The sequence below is a fragment of the Myotis davidii genome, unplaced genomic scaffold, assembly GCF_000327345.1.
Source record: "Myotis davidii unplaced genomic scaffold, ASM32734v1 scaffold86, whole genome shotgun sequence".
Classification (NCBI taxonomy): Eukaryota; Metazoa; Chordata; class Mammalia; order Chiroptera; family Vespertilionidae; genus Myotis; species Myotis davidii.
Window position 1 is genome coordinate 2,155,397 of NW_006298058.1, and position 12,364 is coordinate 2,167,760.

At 37.1% G+C, this 12,364-nt stretch overlaps 1 protein-coding gene across 1 annotated transcript in view; it reads left to right on the forward strand.

Annotated features, from left to right (window-relative positions):
- Positions 1-12,364, forward strand: part of GPR158 (G protein-coupled receptor 158) — a 366,465-nt gene that overhangs the window by 254,282 nt on the left and 99,819 nt on the right. The window contains exon 5 of the mRNA XM_015570519.1: positions 3,794-3,862. Within this exon, the coding sequence (XP_015426005.1) occupies positions 3,794-3,862 (69 nt within the window). The remainder of the gene's footprint in view (positions 1-3,793; positions 3,863-12,364) is intronic.

Consider the following 12,364-nt stretch of genomic DNA (forward strand, 5'->3'; position numbering starts at 1 on the left):
AATGGGAAGACAGCATCCTGACTCCTTCTCTATACAGCATAGTGGGAGTAAAAATGATGCATCCAGGTGGAAATATGACTAAGGGAAGACAGACAGGGAAAGAAGAATTCAGAAATAGACACTGAGAGAGTCACTGGCTGGTTGGCCGCAAATACTGACTCTCCAGTAGTGATAGAATAAAAAAGTGGGGGATATCTCTGGAAGATTCAAGAGATAGGGGCAACTCTTTTATGGTTTTGACCAGCAGATTTCCACATACACACGTGTACACGCCTATGTTTGCATGCACACACATATACACATAACTGACCGCCCTCCCTGGAAGCATAGAAGAAGAAGCCACCCACCTTTGGTCCTGGTGCCAGTGCCTGCAGCTGGCTGCAGCCCAGGAGACAGACAAGCCACCCGCCCGAGGTCCCAGGCTGCAGCCACCCGGAGAAGTTGCCAGCCCTGTGGTCCAGGGTGCCAGCACCTGTGGCCAGGGAAATAGGTTCCCTCTTCTCCTACTGCAGTCATTACTTCAATATTCCCCTTCTGAATTTCTCTCCTATGCTGCAACCCAACTCCACTTTTCATTGGAAGGATACGGAACAGAGAGAGCAGTGTTAAAAGCTTACATTTTTAAGACGGTAAGGTTGATACTTAAACATATAAATGGAAAACTAGAGTCCTTAAAGTCACAAAGGCTACAAAGGACAGGGACAGTGCATGACCTATTATATCCAGCAATCCATGTGGGGACTGAAAACTTTGCAATGATGACAATTACTGAAGATATGAATCAACTAAAACAGTTGACAGGGACAATTCTTTCATCTTTGAAAATATCTACCTCAAATCTGTTTAAATAGATTTTCATCTGGACAATATTATACATACTGACAAGACCACCACCACCACCAATGTGGTCAGTGTTGTGCTGATAAATGTTTAATAACTGAGGGACCCCTCCCCCCCCACTGAGTGCACAAATTGTTGTGTGCCGGGCTACTAGTATATTTATATATATAGAGAGAGAGAGAGATAAAATTTATGGTGTTGATTTGTATGTATATATTTTACAGAAGTAGTACAATACTGTACATTGTTGATTATCTTCAAAATAGTTTTTCAAGAGTTTCCCAGTTAGTAACTCTGGTTAAAAAGAGTTATATGCTACCATTTCTGTCTCAGACAAAACTATGAAAGAGATGCCTCTATTATTTTGCTCATTATCTCTCTCATCCATCTTCATTTTTCTCTCCTTCCTCTCTCCCGTACATATTTAGTGCCTCCCCTCTCCTTCCTATCCTATCACTTTAATTGCAAGGAAATTATTCCTGTTCTTCACTTTGAACTAATGTCAGTATATTACTTACATATTTATTGTTTGGCAACAAGTAACAAATAAAAGGCTTTGTTCTACTTAAAAGAACTTCCAGTACCAATAAGAAAATGGGAAACTGTTTCAGGAAGCATGAGGTGTTTTTTTCTTTATCCCTAAAGTCTCACCTATTAGGTACCTACTCATTCTGTGAGGCCATGAAGCCAGCTCTGCCCAAGAATATTTTGAAAGGAAAAGTCCACATTTTTAATAGGACTTACTTACTTTTGATTATGGAACCACTTAGTGAAGTTCGGTTTATAATTTGCAGTTTTGAGCTCTTCTGCCCAGCCAGGAATGAGGCAATGAAAGTGTTAGGTAGATAACTCGGCATTTCCACATGAAAAATAGATTGGTTACTGTATTTGCTCTGAGAATATGTAAAAGCAGGCACCAGTTTCATGTGATTTTGATGGTTATAGCAAGCTAAGAACCAACTGGCACTGAACAAAGAATGACTGAGTTCCCTCCCCCCAAGGCTTTGACACTTTTAGGGCCATTTTGGATCCCAGCATTAACATTTTTTGACAAATACTAATATATACCTCTGTGGTTTTTAAATTTATCATCCTGGTGCTGCTTTCTACCATTGAATAATACATACCTACTTATTAAGTATCTGGCATGATGCTACCTATTTTGCATACTTCATATTTTATTAAACCTGTGAGAATTAATAAGGTAAGGATTAGGAAACCCATTTTATGGGTGAGGCTATTGAAGTTCAAGTGGCTGTTTTATAATTCAAACTGAGATGAAGTTAACGCTAAAGTCTGTTACTTCCATTAAGCTTGCAGCTTCTTTTCATATCCCTTTTTTCCCAAACAATATAGATTGTTTCACAAGCAATCATGTGTAACATTTTAGACTCTCACTCTCAGTGTCATTTTCTTGGGAAGTTTAAAAAATAAACCACAGATTACTCATAATTAGGTATGAATATATGTTGCCACCTTGGAAGTTCTGCCAGCACAAAACTCATTGTAAAATTTGCTGATAGAAATTGCATTTTCAGGAAAAAGCACCTGCTAGCAAAAATAGCAACCGAGAGTGAGAAGCCACTTGAATTATCAAGTCTGTTCACGGACTAAACTTGTTTCTTTATTCCCAAATTCTTTTTTTAAATATATTTTTATTGATTTTTTTACAGAGAGGAAGGGAGAGGGACAGAGAGTTAGAAACATCAATGAGAGAGAGACATCGATCAGCTGCCTCCTGCACACCTCCCACTGGGGATGTGCCCGCAACCAAGGCACATGCCCTCGACTGGAATTGAACCTGGGACCCTCAGTCCGCAGGCCAACGCTCTATCCACTGAGCCAAACCAGTTAGGGTCCAGATTCTTAAATTAATGGAAATCCTAAGTTCTTTTGAGGGATTACATAAAGTCTTTCCTATTTGTCTAACAATGTCCTACCAGGGTTTTGGAAGAGGAATTAAATTTTCTTTCTCTGACTATCCAGTTAGCTGATATTTCTTTTTAAGTAATGAGCTGTTGTGGTTTGGTTTTTCAGCTTTTTGTTGTTGAAAAACTAATTGCTACGACCTCAAATTATTTCCAGTTAAGATATCATATTTGCACCAGGTGTATACATTTTATGTGGCATTTAGTGAAAACACAGGGACCTTCAAATGACCTGTTTTTATGTTTGTATTCTTAATCGATATATTTACCCTATATTAATATTTAAACTCACCGAAGCAAAATTTATTATTAAAAGATAAGATTGACTTTTTTGGTCATTTTTTTATTTCATCTCACAGCTCAAAGCATTTTGCTTTGGGAAAATAATGCTATTTTGAGCCTAATAAAATATTTTATAAACTTTAAATATTCAGAACATTTATTTGAGAAGCAACTTATTCTTTTGAGTTGAGAATAATTTAAGCATGTTTACAAGGTGAAATCCCTCTGTTATTTAGGTGATTTCTATTATTCACATAGTGGAGCTCTGTTAGTGAGTCTGGGGACTATATTTTATCACTGAGGTGCCAAGACCTTGTGCATATGTTTGTTCTATGCACTGAAATCATCATGTGGGTATTTGTGAAGAGGCTTAGGGATAGAGTTCAATATGCACTTGTAGCTGATGTTTCAGAAATACAGGCAAGATCTAATGAGTCAGTGAATCAGTTAGTTTGAAAGGATTTTCTAGATAGTGTTTCCAGCTGCTTAGACTGCTCAATAATTCAAATTTTAGAGAATAAAATTCCATGAAGGCATGAGAAAAGTTATTAAGTCTACCATCACCTTTGTAGTCCGTCTTTGCTTGTTTCAGTTATGTTCCCCTATCTGAAATATTAGCCAGTTTTTATTTATTTTCCCTCAAAGAATGCTGTTCTACTGGTTGAGGAATTGTCCCAATAGCATAAATTCTTCCATGCCTAGAAATGTAAGCCTAACAATGACCTTTTATTTTACTTTTTTAGAGCATCAGAGCATCGGGCCTTATCCTGTTGGAAACTATCCTTTTTGGGTCTTTGCTTCTATACTTCCCGGTAAGTAACATATTTGTATTTTAAAGTATCCATTTATTTTATTTTGCTTATATACCTATATCAAGCTATATAATATAGATAGATAAACAAGGGTTTTATATATATTTAAACCCTGTCTTGTACATATTGGATCCCCTTGGATAAGTTACTTAGCATTTCTAAACTTTGGTTTCTTCTTATAAAATGGAGCTAACTATACATTTCTTCCCAAGTTTTTGAGGAGGGTTAAATGCTTAAATTAATTACCATAGAAAGTCATGTTTGGTATATACACTTGGTTATATACATATAAATATTCATTTCTTTCTCCTTTGCTTGAATTAGAACAGTGAGACATACCAGCCAGTTCATGCTGGAAAATAACAAATGGTTACACAGAAAAAGAAACCTAATAAGATAAATGTATGTGTGGTACTCATGGTACAGAGAATCACCACTCGTTCTCTCTATCACACTAGTAACATGCCTGTAAACAGAAGATAAGTATTGATTTTACTAATTTAATTCAGTCAGTTTGTATTCAGCAGTTATTGTGTGTCGAGTGCTATGCTAATTTCTGGAAATGCCGTGTGAGAAGATAAACTTGATTTCTCCTCTAAAGAAGCTTACAATTTAGAGGAGGATGTAAATTCAGGCAATTATAAAAGCTGAGAGTGTAGTAAGGGCAGGATGTTGTGGAGGCACTTAGGAGAGACTTACCAAGTCGAGGGAATAAAATATTCTCTTCCTCCAAGCTTACCCCCTACAATCTGTCTATTTTCAAAATATCAGCCAGTTTTAACACCAAAGTTAGACCACGGCACTCCTTTCATCAAAACCGCCAAAGGTTCCCCATTTTACCTACAGTAAAAGCCAAAATCCTTAAGGTGACCGCAAAAGCCGCACATGACTTGGATTTGCCTCTTCCACTACCTCATTTTTCAAATTCTCTTCTCTCCCTCAGTGTTTCTAAGCACTCTTAATCGATTCAGGTTTTCTACTTCATGAGTTACATTTCATGTTTCTATTTAAAATAGAAATTTATTTAAGTATAATCAGTTTTTTTCTATAAAATCATTCATATCATTCATATTGCATGTTTTCTAATTTACTAGCATCGAGTTATGCATACTAATAATAGAAGCAATATAATAATGCAAAGCTCTGTTTATCATGCGTGCCTGGTACTGCTCCTATATAAATGGCATGTTGTGCCTCATAACATTTAATCTTCCCCATAGAACTACTAGACAGGTTTTTAACCAGTCATAGAGTCAGCCAAATAGAAGTGAAAGATCTGAAATGACTTCAGTCATTTGAATAATAATTTTAATCATTTGAATATCTGTTGTTGCTCCTACCATCATCTTTTCCCTGAACCTCTGCTATTTTAAAATACATTTCTACCCAGTAGCTAGAGGGATATTTTAAAATATCAAGTGTAATCTGTCACCTCTTCAAGGGCTTCTCAGTGTTCTTAGAATAAAGATCAAAACTCTCAACATGGTTTATGATGTAATACATACTGTGGTCCTTGCCCACCTCCCAGTCTCATCCAATACCCAATACCACTTTTCTCCTGGTTTTCTGCACTCAGCACATGACCGAACTTCTTTCATTTGTTAAATGGAACATGATCTCTCTTATGGTAGGCTCTTTAAAGATGTCCACAGTTCTAATCCTTGGAACCTGCGAATATGGCACTTTACACGCTAAAAGGAACTACGCAGTGGACTACTGAGTGAGGCTATACTGGGTAAACTTAGAACTACAGCCTAAATTAGTGGCTTTTTCCCTGTGGAAGTGGCCTCCAAAGAATCTACTTGGAGAGCCACGGCAGAGGCTGAGGCGGTAGCTGGGGAGGTGAGGCCCGCTCTGCCCTGCTCACCTCCACTCGGCGGAGGCTAAGATTCAGGTGTGCGCCTCTGCCCTGGCACCTGTTGAACCCTGTCACCAAGGACCTAGAGCCGTGGGACTGTGTGGGTGGGAAGGGCCCAAAAGACGGCACCTGAGAGCATGGATGGGCACCTTGGGCTGGATACCTAAAGGAAGAACCCACTTCCCCCAGTTGGCATGGGATTCCTCTAAGAAGCCTTCCTGGATTGACTGAAAGATGAAGCTAAATTCTAGCAAGTTGACTGCCTCCTCCAAGAAGCCTTTGAGCTGGATGGAAGTGGGGAGGCCCCAGCCTCAGCCTGGGCAGCTCGTTTCACTGGAGCTACCGGGGGTAAGACTTGGCTTCATCATTACTCCCTTCCTGCTCCACCTGGTTTCTCCTGTTCAGCTGATCTGCGATTCCTCTGAAATGGAAGTTCTTTCTCCTAACAGAGACCATTTTCATTTAAAAACAATCTGCTTGATTGTGAAAGATTAAGAATGATGGTCCTTATTTATATTACTTATGTAGTGCTTGTAGTTAGGCAATAAAAACACACTGGTGTTATTTTTGAAAAATATATATTTTGTATTTTTCAAGAGAGAAGAAGGGAGAGTGAGAGAGAAAGAAACATTGATGTTAGAGAGAAATATAGGTATTAGAGCAAAACATCCATTGGCTCATTCAACACACCCTACTGGGGATGAAGCCCACAACCCGTGCGTGTGCCCTGACTGGTAACTGAATCAGCAATCTTTCGGTGTATGGGACGATGCCCAACCAACTGAACCACACCCACCAAGGCCTTTGTAGTGTTATTTTGAAGTGTTAGTTGAAGTTCAGTCTATTTTTATTTATGATTTATATTTATTCAAATCAAGTGGTCATATTAATGAGCATGTGCCTAAAATCTGTGGAAGAATTTTAAAGTCTCCTAAATAGAATAAGTACTCGAGAAAAGAAGGACATTTCAAAAAATGTAAATGTTAGGCTCCTAAATGTTCACAGCAAATATTAGAGACCCATGCATTGACTGGGATCCAGTTTTGAAATACATCTGATATGCCTGTACCTATGATGATATCAGATACAGAGAAAGTGGAAATTTAAAAAGAATATAAAGATAGCACTTGTGCTTGATAATTATAATATGCCTGGGAAGGGAAACACACACACACAACAGAAAAGAAGACTTACCACATAAATTTTGTCCAACAGAAACATTAGGATGCCTCATCATGTTGACTTTATGCTTCACTGGCTTTGTTTTATCTTTCACAGCATAAATTTTCTCTGTAACTGCTGGGATATTAATGTGTACCTCAAGTTCTCACTATATACCTTGGTTTTAAATAAGTTCACGTGCACGCTTTGAAGACAGAAAGGGCCAAATTATGTAATGATGAATTGAATGTAGCATAAGATATAGGGGGAGAAAGGAGGTTAAAATAAACTATTGATTGAGCCTGGGAAGCAAAGTGATTTTATTTTAGATCACAGAATGGGAAACAATGTCTCAGAAATTGACAGGAAAGTCTGGCTACATGGGGTGTGCATATGTGCATGAGTGTACGTGCATAAAGCATTCTTGACAAGAAGAGTAACTTGGTCATTGGACCAGGCTCTTTGGCTTCTTTGGGTTTTGCAGAAATTAAGCTTATAACTTTTGGCTCAAGTTTTTGCTACAAGAAGGATCTCTTTATTACATGATAAAGGTGACTAAGTAAACCTAATATAGCCAAAAGTTCTAATCATTTGCTTGTGTAAATGTGACCTATACATTTCTAATTTGTTAAATATATTACCTACTTTCTCTATTCCTGGTGTGGAATTGCTCATGAAAGTTTTACTGGGGCTTGCTGTTTTTGAAAAAAATGTACTTGAATGAAGTAGAATTATTTTTAGGGCCTGGTAACTCCATGGAAGGAGACTGTGGGGATAGTCACTGTTCTACTTTGTTGTTATGCAACCAGCCTTTTCTTCTTTCTAGGTTGCATATTGTTGTTCAGATTTGCAAGAATTAAGTTTATTTTTGCCTTTTCTAAGCAATCTTAGACTACAGACTATTTTATAACAATGCTTATATTAGAAAGTCTAAATTAGAGATTGTCATCATTGTGCAGATGAGGACAAACCAAAACCTGACTAAATTTAGTGTCATTATAATAGGACAGCACAGAGCCAAAGCATTTAAAACATTTTCTTACAGTTCTCAATAAATTTATGATTTGAAGTCCATATATTTGTGAACAAATGATTAATCTTCATAATCACTTAAGACTTTCATACAATTTATAAAAGAGAAAGAACTTTAAAATCAACTAAAGTACATTTCCTTGTTAAATTACACAAAATGCATTTTATGGATTAGTAAAACATATTAAGTAATATAAAGCCTAGAATTTTGTTTTTGACCAAAGGTTTCAGCAAATAATGTATATTTCCCCCTCTAACCTTGGTTATCTATTTGGTTGGCTGATGTATCTTTCTGTAAAGGATACCAGTACATATATAAATATAGTTAAGTACTTACAGTACTTTTGCCAACTCCCACCTCTCAGTTCCTACAAAGAAAACCTGCAAAATATTAGAGCGGTAGATACATCAGACACAACTTAGTTCTTATTCAGCCCCTATTTTGCAAATAGAAAAAGAGAGGTTGAGAGAAGTTACAGCTCATCCAACTTTTCACTAGGTAATGAGAGCACCAAGAATAGAATCTAGTCTCTTGATTCCTGGTCTATCACTCTCTTCACTCTATGACAGAACTTCTGATAGATGGTATGGATGTGAGATTCAGATGTCATTATTCAGCGTAGTGAGAGCGGCCCTGCTCTATACCTTGGTCAGTTCTCCTTCCTCATTAAGTCTCCAAGGAAATAAAAGCCACAGAAGATAACACAGGAAACCAATTTAAAATATCTTGAGGTTTGGCTCTAAGACCAAATATAAAATTCCTAGAAGCTTGGCTGGACCATGTTGTTGAACCTTACGAAATATCTGATCTTCAAACATTTTACCTATGAAAATGGCAATTTTCCCCTAGCCTTTTGGCTCCATGTTTAGAGTGTCAGCCTGCACACCTAAGAGTCACAGATTCATTCCCAGTCAAGGGCACATACTTGGGTTGCAGGTGCAATCCCTGGCCAGGTTGGGGGCGCATGCAGGAGGCAACCAATTGATGTGTGTCTCTCACATTGATGTTTCTCTCTCTTCCCCTCCCCCCTTTCCTCCATTGCACTCTCTAAGAATCAATGGGGAAAATATCCTCAGGTAAGGATTAACAAAACAAAAGGCAATTTTATGTTTCAAACAAATAAATAACCTTGTTAAACCATATTAGATTGTTTTTAGTGGCACAGGGCCTACTGGTAAGTCAGTTAAGAGATCACTTTTTCTAAGATCACCCCAAAACCTAAAGCCAAAACTAAGATTTTTTTTTTTACTCCAGTGTAGCACACATGCATCATTCAGAAACAGAGCAAAAACAAGAGTATATTGCTCCCATGCATAGACATTGAAGGTAAAGAAATAAAGAAAAGACTGTTAAAAGTGGGGAGGAAGAGTGAAACCATGAGAAAATAGCTAAAACAGTAAAGTTTTTAATCCATTACTACTATTATTGATTTTGATGCTCAAGTTAACCCAGTGGGAGCCTTTTATGCTAGCTCCTGCATTCCTTTGATATGATTTATTCTTTGAGTACTTCCCTACTTCCTAGCACAATAGAATATACTTTCCATATTCCAGCCCTGGAATCAGCCTTTTCTCCAAAGAGCCATGTTTCTTTTTTAGGGTGAAATGATATCAATTCAGTTCTGTGACAGATCACATCCATTGTGACCAACATCAGGGAGAAAGGTCCCAAATTTACAATTAGATCAATGATTTTCAGACCTGTTATCTAGGAATCTTTTTAAGGAGAATTCTCTTCAAGTCTAAGATTCCATCCTTAGACTGATCTACTTGATCTCATTTGGTCCATTTGTATTGATTGATATCAGAGAAAAAGAGAGAAAAACAATGGGAGGAATGTTCAGTAGTCATGTGCATAACAGTACCATAGAGAAAATGGTAGTTATTTCATTCCAAGGTAGCTTAGAAAGCATGGGAGTAGAAGACATTTAATCTCCAAACTGCTGGAGGGTTTCAGGGATTTGGGATAAAATATTGAGATCAAAAGACATCAGAGAACTAGACACACTTCTTTATGGGAATTTGAAGAGTGTGAGGATAAGAAACTTGGTTTTCTTCTTATAGGGTAGGGTAGAGTAAGAGAAGAAATTGTAAATATCCTGGAAAGCTGTGCAATTCCATTTACCCACTTGTTCCTGTGCTCCTCTTCCCTGTCAGCCTACCAGAGAGAAGTCTGATTGTGAGAGTGGCTGTGTGTGGTAAGGCATTAAGGCTATCAAGTATGTGTATTTGGTTAAGAGTCTTGGATCACTGATGTGTCAGGTGTAAGGAATTAACTGTTAATCTCCCTTTAGCTAACAGAGGGATTGTATATCTTTATTGAATTTTGGGGTGACATTAGTTAATAAAATTATGTAGACTTGAGGTGTTTATTGTATAGTGTGTTCACCACCCCAAGTCAACTCTCCTTCTATCACCATTTGTTCCCTGTTTTATCCTCTTCTACCTCCTCTCACACACCCTTTCTCTCTGGTCCTCACCATACTGATGTCTGTGTCTATGGATATGTTTGTTTTTTGCTTAATCTCTTCACCTTTTTCACTCAGGCCCCCACCCTAACACTCCTCCCCCAGGACAGCTGTTGGTCTGTTCTCTGTATCTATTAGTCTGTTTCCATTTTGTTTGTTAGTCTATTTTGTTCATTAGATTCCCAGCATAAGTGGGATCATGTGATACTTGCTTCCTTTACTGGCCTATTTCACTTAGTATAGTACTTTCCAGGTGCCTCCATGCCGTCACAAGAGTTAAAATTCGTTCTTTCTTATAGCTGAGTAATATTCCATTGTGTAAATGTATCACAGCTTTTTTATCCACTCATCTACTGATGGGCACTTGGGCTGTTTCCAAATCTTGGCTATTATAAATAATGCTGCAATGAGAATTGGGGTGCATATATTCTTTGCAATTAGTGTTTTAGTTTTCTTCGGATATATTGCCAGGAGTGGAATTTCTGTATCATACAGCAGTGCCTTTTTTTAATTTTGTGAGTAAATGCCAAACTGTTTTTCCACAGTGGCTGCACCTACCTGCATTCCCACCAATAATGCACAAAGATTCTCTTTTTTCCACATCCTCACCAATATTTGTTTGTTGATTTATTGATGATAGCATATTCTAATAGGTATGAGGTGATATCTCATTGTAGTTTTAATTTACATATCTCTGATGATTAGTGATGTTGAGTGTCTTTTCATATGGCTATTGGCCATCTCTATCCTCTTTAGAGAAGTGTCTATTCTGGGTACAATGTCCACAGATCAGTAAATGTGGTATACCTCATAAACAGAATGAAGGATAAAAAGCACATGATCATATCCATAGATGCAGAAAAGGCATTTGATAAAATTCAGCACCCGTTTATGATAAAAACTTTTAGCAAAGTGGAAATAGAGGGAATATATCTCAACATAAAAAAGTCCATATATCACAAACCCACAGCCAACATCATACTCAATGGGCAAAACCTAAAAGGGTTGCCCTTATGATCTGGAAAAAAGATAGGGATGTCCACTTTCACCACTCTATTCAACATACTGCTAAAAGTCCTAGCTACAACTGTCAGACAAGAAGGAATTAAAGGCATCCAAATTGGAAAGGAATAAGTAAAACAGTCATTATTTGCAGTTGACATGTTACTGTATATAGAGAAACATAAGATTCCACAAAAAACTATTAGAACTGATGAATGAATTTCACAAAGACCTTGAATAGCCACAACAATATTAAGAATGAAGAACAAAGTTGGAGGAGTCATGTTACTAGATATCAAATTATACTACAAGGCCATAGTAATCAAAACAGCATGGTACTGGCATAAAAACAGACATATAGATTAATGGAACAGAATAGAGCCAAGAAATAAACCCACAACTTTATGGTCAATTAATATTTGACAAAGGTGGTAACAATTTACAATGGAGTGAAATAGTCTATTCAATAAATGGTGCGGGGAAAAGTGGATAGATTCATGCAAAAGAAATGAAACTAGACCACCTTCATACACCATACAAAAGAATTAACTCGACATGGATTAAAGACTTAAATGTAAGGCTTGAAACCATAAACATCCTAGAAGAAAACATAGCCAATAAATTCTCAGACATTTCTTGTAGCGATATATTTTTTTTCTGATATATCTCTTTGGGTAAGGGAAACAAAAGAAAAAAGTTAACGTGACTACATCAAACTAAAAAGTTTTTGCACAGCAAAGGAAATCATCAACAAAATGAAAAGACAACCCACTGAATGGGATAACAATGATACATCTGATAAAGGGCCAATATCCAAAATTTATAAATAAGTTATAAAACTCAACACCAAATAAACAAACAATCCAATTTAAAAATGGACAAAGGATCTGAACAGACACTTCTCTAAAGAGGACATATAGATGGCTGAGTTTTAGTAAACTGAAAGAACCTTGAAGACTTGAGAATTGGACTTTTGACTTT